Genomic DNA, 14,428 nt, shown 5'->3' on the forward strand with positions numbered 1-14,428 from the left:
CCCGAAGGAGGAAAAGGAGCCATGCAATACTGGTAGGATCATCATAGTCCTTTCCATAATGTAGCAGGGGACCGGTGGTCGGACTCTGAGGGAAACTTCCAGAGAGGGTGCTACCAATATAGGTGGGAATTGCAGAAGCAGCGTTGCCAGATGCCACTGTTTTTAGTAAATTGCTATGCATTATCAGGGAATGCTTCGGTGCATCACACAGTGAGGAGGTTCCACTTCACGTTCATAGGGACTCGGAGGGTCTGTTCTTCCTCCAGTGGTGTTCTCTCAGGAGGACAACACACTTTTGGATGGGGAAGTAGAAGAACCAGTGCAAATGGAAGAGCTTGAACTCTCCTCAAGCCACCTGTGGGGATTCATTAGCAACCTTGACCTTGTCAAAATGAAAAAGAAGAGAAGAACAGTTTTCAACCTCAAAGAGTTTAAGAAATGGGGAGTTTACGGACACTACAAAATGGAAGACATACAAAACACAGACATTCTCATCAAGGGGAGTTGGTTGGTTCGCAAAGATTGTTGCAACACTAACCTATCTATTACAGTTTACGGCCGGCACAGGTGTGGTCTTCAGTTCTTTAAGTGGGCCACTGTTTGGAGCTTGAAAGGTTGCCCTTCAGGCTATCTTACACACTATAAAACTTTACAAACTCAGATTCCCAGTGATACACCCAGAACGCCCAGGTTAAGTAGGGATCACTGGGGCAGATTACTTACCAATTTGGTCCAGGGGGTGCAGAGGCAGTTTTTGGGTCTAGATAGCAGTTTTTCCGATCCCGCCCAAAAAGGCATGGTTCCAGGGATCCTCTGTACGGTCTTTGTTGTTCGCACTCTTGTTTACAGTGGCTCCAGCGCCTCTCACTCAAAATCTAGGTGGGGACTGCCTTAGCCCACCAATAGGAAGGATCTACAAAAATCAAACAGGCTGTGCCTGTCAAATCATGGACAGCTAGCTGCTGAACATCCGGCCAGTAAAATACATTCCCTGCCTGGAATGTAGAATGGGATCGGAAAGTCCCTCTACCGATTCCAACTTTTAAAGTTTAAATGCTCAAAGCAGAGACTGGGAATCCAAGTCTTGGTCCTACAAAAGTTAATGACTAGTGTCCGGTCTCACAGGGCACTGAAGACTGGTAAAAATATTGATGTCACAAAGGATAGGTCTTGTACCATGAGCAATTGAGTATATGGTACACAAAATGGCAATTGTAGCTGTAAAAAGAATGGTGCACAGGAATACAACAGAAAAATATGGTTTAGCCAGTCCTGTGCACCTCATTGATGTACCAAACATGTTGCTGGGAAAAAAATAAAAGACACAGTTTCCCTTCAGCCCTCCACTGAAGGTGACTTGCGTTACAATGTAAAAATACAGAAAACATAAATGGGAGTAAAACTCCCTTACCTTAGTATTAGCCACTGGCCATAGCCCCCAAAACATTTGAGCAGGTGAGCAAGTCTAAAAAAAAACTCACTCCCCAAAAGAAGGCAGCACATCATATTTATGACAGATATGCTGGATGTTCCATTCAAATCAAAGGGTAAGTAGCAATACATGTCTGCAACAGCATTTAAGTAGCAGAAAACTGTTCAAAGGAGGTCATGCTCAGGTTTCATTTTGTCCCGTCTTTTAAAGTCTGCGTTTGTGCACTGCGCCCCCGATGCCTTAGGGCTTTGGCGCACTATAGATATATAAATAAATAAAATAGCAACTCTTACAAAACACATAGGAAGAGCCAAAGTAAGCAGCAATGAAAAACCAACCTGAACGGGCACATTTTGAACAAGTAAACAATGCTTTAAAGTAATTATCGTGTAGAACCTTTTTGTGAACAAACGTTACTGAAACTGGTAACAATGATTAATGCAAAAGATAATCCAATAGTTGGTAGATGAATGTAAAAAATACTATCTCCCTAGGGAGTTGAATGCAGGAACCAAGACCCTTTGTTAAGTCCCGATTGTGAAATGTTACCTTTAGCTTATTGTAGGGCCATGGAAAGAAATCCAGAAGAACAAGGTCTTGGCTGCGGTGAACATTTCAAGTGACCTTGGAGAAAACCAAAAGGACCATGCTAAGAACAGGTTTACGAAAAAGTATTTAAACATTGGAGGATATTCTAGGAGTATGACTCTGTTGCCATAGAAGAACACATTCGAGAACATTGAATAAAGATCGGAAAAGGAGAACATGGTGTGCCAAGTCTCTTATTAGGTGCACCATTAAGGTATTTAATAAGAAAGGTGCCTGGCAGGGTCCACTGGTGACTAAAGTTAAATGTCTACATTCATATTTGCAATGTAACGCTGCATTCAAATAAATGTTAAACATTTTACATTACCTAGATCCAGAGATTCATTCTTTCCTTTAAGAATGGTCTGCAATACTGGATTTTCCCATGGCCCTCCGTCTTTCATGATTTGAGTTAACAATCTTAGATCCAAGTTTGCATTTCTCATCAAGATGTTGCATTCCTGTAAATTAAACATTTTAAATCTGCTAAATAGGAGAATAAACTAAGCACAGTTTCACACAATTTTAAAACTATAGAGTAGCTATTGCCTCATTATGATGCTCACAAAATCAAGAAATCGTAATATGAAATGAAATAACTAGCACTGGTCAAATAACTTCCATTAAAGAAGAAAAACAGACTAGCCCCACTGTGGACTTGTTTCTGTTCCAATGAAATACAACTGTGCATTTGGAATTGCTACACAATTCGGAATTAATAAGAGTACGTTTAGAATTACAGCAATGCATTCAAATATAAAAGCTGTAACTATGTTTAGGATACACCACTCACTGTAGCAATCCTGGATCACCGTCCTTTGCTCTCATTAGAATTCCTTGATTTCATCAGTGTAATGGACAACAGAAACAAGTATACCATTATAAAACGTTCACCAGTGGGCATGCATGCAGAGAACTCCCTCATACCACCAACGTCTCTGCTCCGCTGCTCACTGCGCATCACTTTCTCTGTTCCAATGTTCCTAAACTAGCTGGAGAAAAGACCAAGTACAAATTGGCTGCAAAGCATTGATCAGGTCAGCTGTGTCCACTGAACAGTCACAGATGTCTCCAGGCTACGTACACACTTTATAAGGTGTGAAATCCATCCACTACACAATGGGTTCAGAGGAAATGGAACCCTCACTTAGAAATGGGAAATTGTTTCTGAAAAAGTGCCAACTTACAAGGTAGGGAGAAAGTGACACTATGCAATTCATATATTCAGATTCCATGACCACAAGCTCCTGCTTGAGAACCAAGAGACCATTCATGGCTCTTGAGCAATCAAGGAATAAAGTAACCAGACAAGAAAATAGAGTAAATCCCTTAAAGGTAGAAAATCTGCAGAACTTGTAACTTCGAAACTGTTTGACAGATCCAGAGCCAGAGTTGTTCATAGATCTTACCAAGCCTTCTCTTGTAAATGAGCTTTGATAGGGCACCTTATGGGCGGGGTAACACTAGAACAAGTGTATAGAAGAACAATTACTTTCTTACCTGGTAACGTTCTTTCGATGGGATGGTCCGACGACGTATTCCATATCTATGACAGGTAATGTCCACAGCTGTGCTGCTCCGGAAAATCTTTGGCGTCTGCGTCCTGCGTCAATGACGTCGAAACGCCGTCCCCGAGGACCTCCTCCGACGGCCGACGTCACCCGATGTTATAAGTAGGACGCACGACGCCCATAGCCTCAGTTATAGTTTTTTCCCCAGAACATGTGCCACCAGTTTTCTGCCAGTCAGACACACAAGGCCTTCTTCTATGCCAGGGAGGGAGCGATATGGAATACATTGTCGGACCATCACATCGAAAGAACGTTACCAGATAAGAAAGTAACTTTTTCTTCGAGGGGATTGGGTCCTCCGACGTATTCCATATCTATGACAGACTCCCAAAGCAGTACCAAACAAGGAGGTGGGAACGAATTTAGAATACAAATTTAGCATGCCCAATCAAATTGCGGAATAGAGAACTGCCCTACCAAAGGCCAGATCTTGCCCTCTGATGGAATCGAGGGAGTAGTGACATACAAAAGTATGTACTGAAGCCCAGGTGGCTGCATCACAGATGTGACGAAAAGGAACTCTCCTCTGCAGGGCAGTAGACGCAGCCACTCCCCTGGTAGAATCGGCCCGCAAGCCAGCCGGAGGATCCTTACCTGCCAAGCGGTAACACTGGGAGATAGCTAAAATAATCCAACGAGAAAGTCTGTTTCGTCACAGCTTGTCCCAAACGCTTTCCAGCGTAACCAATGAAAAGTTGATCGTCCACTCTGACCAGGGACATGCGCGAAATATAAAAGCTCAACGCTCTCCTAGGATCAAGCCTATGGAGCCGCTCCTCTTCCTTACCAGGATGTGGAGGAGGATAGAACGCCGGAAGAACCACCTTCTACTCAAATGAAATTCCGAAACCACCTTCGGAAGAAAAGAAGGACGAACTCTAAGGACAACCCTGTCCTTATAAAACACAGTGAAGGATGGCTTAACTGAAAATCCTGTAACTCACTCACTCTGCGAGCAGAAGTAACTGCAACCAAAAACAGTTTTCAGATTTAACAGCCTCAAAGGGCAAGAATGTAAGGCGCAAACGGAGCACCCATAAGAAACTTGAGAACAAGGTTCAAATCCCAACCGGGCACCAGAAAAGGTGACGGAGGGAACACATTAGTGAGCCCTTTCAAAAACTGCAAAATTAAAGGAATCTTAAAATAGGAACACTCTTCAGACGAGTGCTTATATATGGACAGCGCCGCCAGGTAACCTTTAATGGTCCCCACTTTCAAGCCCCTGTGGGCTAAGGAAAGCAAAAAAAGACAGAACCATGGGAATGTCACATTCAAAAGGATCCACATTCTTAACTCTCCATCAGTCGCAGAACTTTCTCCAACGGCAACGGTACAGAGACTTTGTTGCCGGCCGCCTGGCCGAGAGCAACACCTCCATCACGTCTTCAGGGAGGTCCCAATCCTTATACCTCAACCTTTCAGAAGCCAAGCGTGAAGGTTGAGGGATCTGACCTCTGGATGGAGAACCCGACACCCCTCCCGTGAGAGCAGATCGTCTCGGTAGGGAAGACTACGTGGAGGGCAGATGGACAAGTCGAGAAGGTCCGGGTACCACGTCCTCCGGGCCCACGCCGGAGCAATGAGGATCATCCGGGAACCAAACCGCCGTAACCTTCGCAGCACTTGCGGGATGACGGGGACTGGAGGAAACGCGTACAGCAGTGGGAATGACCACTCCACCACGAACGCGTCTCCTGAGCCAGCTCCCACTCGTGAGAGATCGTTCTCTGCCTGCTCAGAGCGTCCACCGTCTCGTTGTCTCCGGCCAGATGAACAGCCAAGATCGAAACTTCCTGCTGGATGGCCCAGAACTTGAGCTGCATCGCCTCCCTGCACAGAGGAAGTGACCCTGCCCCCCCCCCCTTTTTGTTGAGGTAGTGCATGGCTACCGTGTTGTCCATTAGAATCAGGACACTCTTTCCACGCACAGTCGGCAGAAAAGCCTTCAGGGCTAGCCTGACGGCCCTCAGCTCCAACAGATTGATATGGATTCTGGACTCCGACGGAGACCAATGACCGCTGACTGTCAACTTGTTGGCTTGAGCTCCCCATCCTGTGAAGGATGCGTCCGTCACGATCGTCACCTCCGGCCAGGGCAGCCAAAATGGGGCCCCCTTCATCAGATTGCCCTTGACGGCCCATCACAGAAGGTCCTGGGCTACCGAGGGCGGCACCTGAACAGGGTCCGACAGCCTGCCCGAGGACTGAGACCACTGGAGCTTGAGTGCCCTCTGCAAAGATCTCATCCGCAGACGAGCCTCTGGCACCAGAAGAATTCAGGATACCATAAGGCCGAGCAGTCTCAAGAACTCGGACGCTGGGAGATCCTGGGCAAATTGAAACTTGTTCACCATCTGCTGAATGTGAAGAGCCCCCACCTGAGGAGGAAAACACTGCCCCAGGGATGTGTCGAGCACTGCTCCGATGTACTGTAGCAGCTGCGTTGGTGTCAAATGGGACTTCTTTAAATTGAGGGAGAAGCCCAGCCTGTGAAGGGAGTGGCAGGTGACGGACAGATGATCCAGGCCTTGCTCGGGAGAGCTCCCCCTCGATCAACCAATCGTCCAGGTAGGGGTAGACTTGAATCCCCCTTTCCTGAGATGCGCTACCACCACCATGAGCTTGGTGAAAACCCTCGGGGCGAAGGTCAATCCGAACGGCAGGAGCCGAAACTGAAAGTGTGAGTTGCCAACCGCGAACCTCAGGTATTTCTTGTGCTTGGGATGGATCGGCACATGGAAGTAAGCATCCTTGAGGTCGAGAGACACCAACCAGTCCTGAAATTGAAGGGCCTGGAGGACTTGAGAAAGAATCACCATCTTGAACTTGTCCTTCCTGAGGAGTTAGTTCAAACCACGCAAGTCCATGATGGGTCTCAATCCCCCGTCTTTCTTCGAAATCAAAAAATAAGGGGAATACCATCCCTTGTTCCGCTCCGCTCCAGGCACCAGTTCTATGGCGCCTTTCTCCAGCAGGGCTTGAATTTCCTGCGCAAGGAGCGGATCCGGACACTTCAAAGAGGTTCCCTGGTAGATTGTCGTGAGGCCTCTGCCGAAAAGGAAGACAGTAGCCGTGGGTTATGATCTCCAGAACCCACACATCCGAAGTAATGGCTTGCCACTCTACAAGATGTTGCGCCAGCCTTCCCCCAACCGGCGAACCATGGGACCTGGCCTCATGACAGAGTGGTAGCGGCTGCGGCGTTGCCTGAGGGCAAAGAGGCAACTGCCCGATCGGCCTTGGCACCTCGAGTACCTTTGTTTCCACCTCTGGCACTCTTACGATGGCCTCTTTGACTGTTAGCTCCCCTCGCTTTACTGAAGGACGAGTAATAGCGAAAGGAACCTCCCCTCCATTGCTGTCCCCTAGGACGAAAAGGCGGAGGTTGGCGAACTGCAGCGCCCATCGACTTCGCTGCAGCTTTGGAGGTCTGCAACCTTTCAAGGCTCTCGTCAGCCTTGCTGCCAAAAAGGTGTTCACCGTCAAAGGGCATGTCGAGGAGCCGGGACTGCACATCAGGAGCGAACCCAGACTTCCGCAACCACGCAAACCTGCGCATTACGGTGTTCGCCGCCATGGACCGGCTGACACAATCTGCCAAGTCCAAACCCGACTGAACGGCCTCACACATGGCATCCTTGCCATCCTGAACCATAGCAAGGAAACCATCCCGTTCGTCCCCTTCGGGAATATGTTCAGCCGCTAATGCAACACAGTTCCACAGAGTGTGTGTGAAACGAGACAAAGCACATATGGAGTTGGCCGCCTGAAGCGCCATACCACCCCCCGAAGAACACACTTTCTTCGTCCAGCCGTCAAAACGTTTGTCGTCCCTATCCGGAGGGATGGTAGGATACGACGCCTGCTTTGCCGGGGCCGTAGCCGCCTGCACCACCAAACTCTCCGGAGTGGGGTGCCTGGAGAAGTAGCAGGGATCGCTACTGGCTGGACGGTATTTTCGCGACAAAGACTTGCCCACTGCCGGGAGACTCTCCGGAGCAGTCCAAGCCGCCGCCACCCTTCTCTGCAGAGCCATATGAAAACGGCAAAACCGGGTCAGTGGGGGGACCGAGATCAAGGATGTCCGTGAGATCATCCCGAACGAACTCCCCTGGGGGAGCTGACCAACCCAAATACTCGGTGACCCGAGACATAAGGCACCAATATGAAGAATCGGCATGAGTGCCAGGCTCCGGCCTACAAAACTCCACCTCCGGAGAGGTGTCCAGTCCACTGGCATCATGCAGTGACTGCCTCAGGTCATCAAACTGGCTATGGCCCGCGATAAGCTCATCTGGAACCGGAACCAAGCCGACATCAGAGCCTTCATCACCCTCTGAAATGTACTCCAGGCGGGGAGAGGAAGACCTCTGGGGACCAAAGCAGTGCCTGACCTTAGCCAGAGCCTTTCTAGGGGCAAACCCCGTGCCACGGGGCCCCTCTGACACCACCGCCTCGAAAGGAGTCGAGGGCGCCGAACGAGTCGGCGCCGGCGTCAACAGAAAAGGCGTCGAGCGAATCGGCGTTGACTTCAGCTGCAGCGCCGCCAGTATCGGTGGCGTCGACACAGGCCTCGAAGCCGGAGCTCCGAGCGGGTCTCGACGACCTAGGCGCCGACAACGACCCCCTCGGAGGCGGATCCTCGAGAGAAATCGTCGACAACCTCGGCGCCACAGGCGTCGACGTCTTCTTCGAAGATGGCACAGGATCACGCGGTCTCGAGCGCGTCGAGGACCGGGACCTGGAACGGGCATGGCAAGAACGGCTACCCTTGTCCGAGCGGGACCTCTCCCGCGAGCCGTGCCGACCACCCGAGCCCGAAGGCGTACGAGCGGTGTCTCTAGACCGGTGCCGAACTGACCCCACTTGGAGGCGTGGACGGACCAGTGCCCTGCGATTCAAGAATCGCTAGCATCTGCTTCCCGAAGGAAGCCCATTCCTCCGGTGTCGCTTGCATGGAGGGATAAGCGACCCGCCGACGGGCGGAGTCCTCTGAAGAGGACGGGGAAGGCGACCTATGCCGGTGCTTCCGGGAATGCCTCGAAGAGGCGGAGGAGTGGCGAGACCGACTCCTGGAAGGAGACCCACTGGACTTCCAACGATGACGCAGAGAGTCGCCCCTCGAGTCATCCGTCGAAAGCCCCGCAGACCTCGACTTCTGGGGCTTAGACACCCGGCCTACAGACAGCTTCTTCTTGCGTTACCGCAAGGCCTTTGCCGTGAGCGACTGGCAGTCGACACAGTCGTCCGTATCGTGGGCCTCCCCGAGGCACCAGAGGCAGGCGTCGTGCGAGTCTGTGACCGACATCTTGGACCCACAGTCCCCGCCTTTCTTGAAGCCCGGACGCGGGGTTGAAGACGAAGTAGACATCGCCACGAACAGGTCTTCACAAAAAAAACGAACAGGTTCAACGAACCGAGAATTCAAAAACAGCAAACTCCAACGAGTCGGGGCGTACCGAGATTCACAAAGCGAACACGTTCGCGGAAAAAACAGAACTGAGGCTATGGGCGTCCTACTTATCACATCAGGTGACGCCGGCCGTCGGAGGAGATCCTCTGGGACGGTGCATCGACGTCATTGACGCAGGAGCCAAAGATTTTCCGGAGCAGCACAGCTGTGGACATTACCTGTCAGATATGGAATACGTCGGAGGACCCAATCCCCTTGAAAATGCCTTTTCCAGATGGGAATCATGGGTTGTAAGCAAAATGGATAGGGGCTTGTCTCACTGGGCAGGAATGTGCCCATGCCACTTTTCAAAAGCAAGATTGGGTTATGTATTCGAACTACAGGCATCCCCCTCTCTGGTACAACCATGTCCAAAGACCACCTCAAAGTAGATTCAGCACCGACACAACCTGTGTGGTAATTCACGCATTCCATACATAAAACCAGATAGGATAACAATGGTGCCACCAGAGAAGGAGGGTTTGCAAAGTCTTGAACTCAAAGAACGATGTCCGAGGAACGGCAGAACTTTCAGACACATGGTCCTTTCCAAACAAATTCCACCCCCAGTCACATGGTGTGCGCCGGCAATGGTTAATCCCAAAACCTTTATTAGATAAGCAGCACATTCTTAGCTGAAGCCTAATTTACAGGAATGCAAATTATGAAGCTCTGTAGTGGCAGCCCCGCTCTTAGCATGCACAGAATGGAGGAGCAGCTTCATGATGGCGACCAGCCTTGATCAGGGTGCGGGACAAGTTCCTGCAAAACAGGGGGACGGATAAATCTAAGCCTTCAAAAATCTTCAAACACTGTTTAACCATTCAATTTCAGAGCGGAATATAGATCAACATCGCCCAAGAACACGCTATATAAACTGCAAACATTGAGACAATAGAGTGGCTTTGCAGCGTGCTGGAGGTGAGAAAAGCAACAGAAGGAAGTTGGGCGAGAGGCTCCCAGATAGCTGGAGGTTGGAGGTGGCAAGGGAGAATACCAGAAGGAGTGAGGAGGTGGAGAAGATTAAGGTGGCAGAAGCTAAAGAGGGGGTGATGAGTAAGGAAGTGTTGGAGTAAAATCAATGAAGTGAAGAGGTGGAAAGCAGCAGGTGGATGGGATGTATGGAGGAAATCAGAAGGAGTAAGGAAGTGGAGAGGAATATGGAGGCTTTGAAGAGGAACATCAGATGTGGTGAAGAGTCAGGGGGAGGTTGAGACACCAACTGAGGAGAGAAGTCTATTGAAAAAGATACAAAAAGAGGTGTGGCGCCCCTCTACTGAGATCGAAGACTGACAAATAACCTGTTCTTTGGGAAGGTGCCCACTCGGCTGGATCTACAACCACGTTTTAGCTCAAAGATGATGGTGGAGATAATGAGAAGAGAGTGGGGAGGAGAAGAGTAAAGGTGAAGAACAAGAGATATTAAGGGAGTGAAAGACAAGCCCCAGCACTGAGGGGTGTGGGAGGAAGGTGGTGGTGGCATAATCATGTGGCAAAGTGTTGAGATCGAGAAAGGTGAGGCTAGGCAAGAAGGTGCAGGTAAGATTCCATTTGGTACAAGTTTACTTCAACTTATCAAGGATGTAGTGGAGGATGGGGTGTTGGGTACTACAGCCAGTACCTTAAAAAGGAAAGGGGGAGAAAACCCATGACCCAACCGGTGGAGGAGCTCTGGGGGGGGGGGGGTCATTCTGGCCTCACCCAGCCCTAACTTCCACCACTAACTAGGCCTAACTTGACCTGAGACTCAAGAGAAAGTGCCAGGAGACATGGAAGAGATGCAGAGGACTTGAATTTACAGAACAAACAGGCAAGAAAGAAGTGTGGGGATACTCAAAGCATACATTCCCAGTGTCCCGGGAGGATAGCTCAGCGGCAACGTGTTCGCCTTGGAAGCAAGACGACATGAAGCAACACAGGTTCGATCCCCGGGACCGCACTTAGAAACCTCTGGGTGTTTAAGCGTGTTATAAATACGTAACTAAGACAAAAAAAAAATCCTTTAACAGCGCCTCGATGCCCGCGGGCTGTGTGAGCGCTTTAAAAATGCAAAATAAATATAAATACCTAAAAAGGGAGAATAGATCCCAGGAAGCAATCTCAGATCGAGGCATATGAAGTCCACAGAATTTAGTAGTAGTAACAGGGTAAAATCCCCAAAACAAAATCTTCACTCTACGAACAGATAGTCACACGCGTCAGCGAAGATTTTGTTTTGGGGATCTTACACCGTTACTACTAAAGTGACAATAGTCTTCTGGATTGATCTCATACTACTATGGCCCAGATTTGAAAAAGGCTTAACATAGCCGAAACATGTTATCGTTTATGGGCTTTTTTCGTTTTTGAATGTGTGACAATGCAACACAATTAAACGAACATATATTTTGATGGCGCCGAGTCCTGGAATCTCTTGTTTTACACTGTAAATAATACAAACCTACAACCTCGCAGATCTGTATACCGAGTAGCGGGATATACCCAATATCCTGCACCATGCAGCATGTCCCAGCACCAATGCAATTTCTTCCATGCCCTGGAAATCCTACATGTCCCTGGGAGCAATGGATCGATGGCTTTCAGGTGTATTTGAGCGCAGTTGGTGGAAACAAGTTCAATGATTACCTTAAAGAGGCAACACTATTGAACAGCTTAGGAGTGGAGGCGTTGAGAATCTTCAGATCTCTTCCTGAATTGGATGATACAGAGGGTGGCTCCGGAGACAATAACCGCAAGTTTGAGAGTGCATTAGGTAAACTAGCAAAACACTTTGGAAATAAGACCAACATTGTGTTGGAGAGATATCAATTTTTCTCCAGAAAGCAGCTTAAGGGCGAATCGATTGATACATATATAGCATCTCTGAGGGGACTTATGGCAACATGCAGCTTCACTGGAGAGAGTGATCAGTACTTGCGGGATCAGCTTGTGTTGTATGTAGCCGATTCTCGTATTCAACAGAGACTGACAAATGACTAACCCATCTTTAGACCAGGCAATTGAGATTGCAAAGAGCATGGAACTTGGCAATCGCTGCATGAAGGAGAGACTTGATAGAACTGAAGACAAGGAAGTCAAAATGATCAAAGATAAGCCAAAGGAAGAGTTAGAAGAGTCTTTAGTGGCAATAGTGAGGAAAATGACCACTACTAACTCAAGAGCCAGTGCAAGGACAGGTAGAGATACAGGACATGAATCTATACCAGAACCGTTGTCAAAAGTGTGGCTGGTACAGACAATGATACAGAATAGGAGTGTCCTGCAGCGGCCGTAGAATGTTACAAGTGTGGTCACTTGGGACCTTTTGCCAACGTATGCAGAAACATCCATGGCTGAGTGGCAAGGTTCAACAAATACCAGCCCAGCAGAACCTCGACAGGCAATGTAAGGGTCTTTGAGGAGAGTGAATGTCATGACAATATGTTAACTGTTGCTCAAAGCAATGCACAAGTACAAATACTCACTGTTTCTTCAACGCAACAAGGTAAAGGCCCATGGGTAAACATGGAGTTATTTGGCATATCCTTGCCAATTATTGTAGACACCAGATCCCCGTACACCATGGTAGATGTAAAAACTTTTGTTGAAGTGTTATCTGGCAAAATGCAAGATATTCAGTGCACGAAGTTGAAAGCAACGGGATATGGGAAGACACCCATAGATCTAATCGGATGCATTTGGATAAAATTACGCTTCAAGGACAGAGAAACCTACTGCAAACTCTATATAGCGAAAAAACGGATCATCCGTAGTGGGTTAGGAGGAACAGGCTGTGTTGAAGGTCAGAATTCATCCTAGAGAAAAAAAACCCAATTCTGAGTGCATTTAAAGATAATGATAGAAAGGCTACGTTTGCTAAACAATTTTCAAGAGTATTCAGAGAAGAAATTGGGTTGCTGGAGGGATTTCAACACAAGATAGTTCTCAAACATGGGGCAGTGCCTATAGCTCACAAAGTTTGGGGCATTCCAATTGGTGCAAAGGAGGCATTGAAGAATGAACTGATACGGTTATGTAAGCAGAACATAATGGAGCCCATTGAGAGCTCAGAATGGCTCGCCCCAATAGTTTTGGTGAAAAAACCTGATGGCTCCTTGAGGATGTGCGTGGACTTGCGAGACCTAAATAAGAATATACGGATAGACATCCCCTCCCTCACATCAGTGAATTGTTGACTATGATGAAGCCAGCCAAGTTTTTTAGTACCCTGGACTTATCCTCATCTTATCAGATTGCTCTAGAAGAAACATCAAGAAGTCTCACTTCATTTGTCACCCCTCTGGGAGCATTTAGGTTCAAGAGAATGCCTTTCGGCTTGGCCTCCGCGGCTGCGGTAAAAGGCTAATGTCACATCTGTTTGGAGGGAGTGCACTGTTTTCAAGATGACATTCTTGTATCAGCCAACACGGAGGAGGAGCACAATGCCAAATTGATGGGAGTTTTACAAGTTATTCAGAAAAGTGGCATGACCTTAAAGCTGGAGAAATGTAAGATTAAATGCGACAGGGTGTCATACCTTGGTCATTCCACTGATGTCAAAGGGATTAGCCCTAAAGAGGAATTGATAAATACCATTTTGAGAATTTCCAAACCAGAAAATAAGGACCAATTGAGAAGCTTTCTACGGATGACAGAATACTATTCTAAGTTTGTGGATGGCTATTCTGACTGATCGAACCAAAAACATGAGGTGCCTTCTGAAGAAGTCAACAAAATTGGTGTGGTCGAAAGAATGCAAGGAAGAATTTTGTCAAATAACAATTGCCATCAATAAAGCACCAACTCTTGGAATGTTTGATTGCAAGGCTAAAACCATACTTTCAGTGGATGCTAGTAAGGTCGGTTAGGAGGAGTTTTGGAACAACTACAGGAGAAAGGCAAAGTGACTATTGCTTTTGCATCAAGGGTTTTGAGAGGGGCAGAGTTGAATTACTCCACCATAGAAAGGGAAGCCCTAGGTGTCAAGTCGATCTTGGAACATTTTAGAAATTTGATTTGGGGTTTACCCATTATTCTCAGAACGGACCACAAGCCACTTGTGCATGTTTTACAATCTAAAGCACCTCACTTGATATCACCGAGAATAAGATGGATCCTAGACATAATGCAGTATAATGTTCAAGTATGTTCCATGCCTGGTGCACAAAACCAAGTAGCTGATTGCTTTTCCAGATTACCGCTTAATCAGGATATTGTAATAGAATCTGTGGAAGAAGATATCGCCGCTGTGAATTCCGGGGTTGACCAGGAGTGGAAAAATGTGACTGACACTGATCCAGAACAGATACAGATCAGGAAGGCTATAGCCAGTGACTGGGTGGGGTATGAACAAGATATTGCAGTTTGCTCAGATTAAAGAACTACTATCCCTGGACTCTAATC

The 14,428-nt window shown here is 47.9% G+C and overlaps 1 protein-coding gene across 3 annotated transcripts in view; it reads right to left on the bottom strand.

Moving 5' to 3' along the window:
* Nucleotides 1-14,428, bottom strand: part of ZNF654 (zinc finger protein 654) — a 389,308-nt gene that overhangs the window by 219,197 nt on the left and 155,683 nt on the right. For all 3 annotated transcript variants that reach the window (XM_069636777.1, XM_069636778.1, XM_069636776.1), the window contains exon 4: nucleotides 2,349-2,481. In XM_069636777.1, coding sequence (XP_069492878.1) covers nucleotides 2,349-2,481 — 133 coding nt within the window. The remainder of the gene's footprint in view (nucleotides 1-2,348; nucleotides 2,482-14,428) is intronic.

Source organism: Ambystoma mexicanum, chromosome 7p (assembly GCF_040938575.1).
Source record: "Ambystoma mexicanum isolate Mex_15411 chromosome 7p, UKY_AmexF1_1, whole genome shotgun sequence".
In the NCBI taxonomy this organism is placed as follows: domain Eukaryota; kingdom Metazoa; phylum Chordata; class Amphibia; order Caudata; family Ambystomatidae; genus Ambystoma; species Ambystoma mexicanum.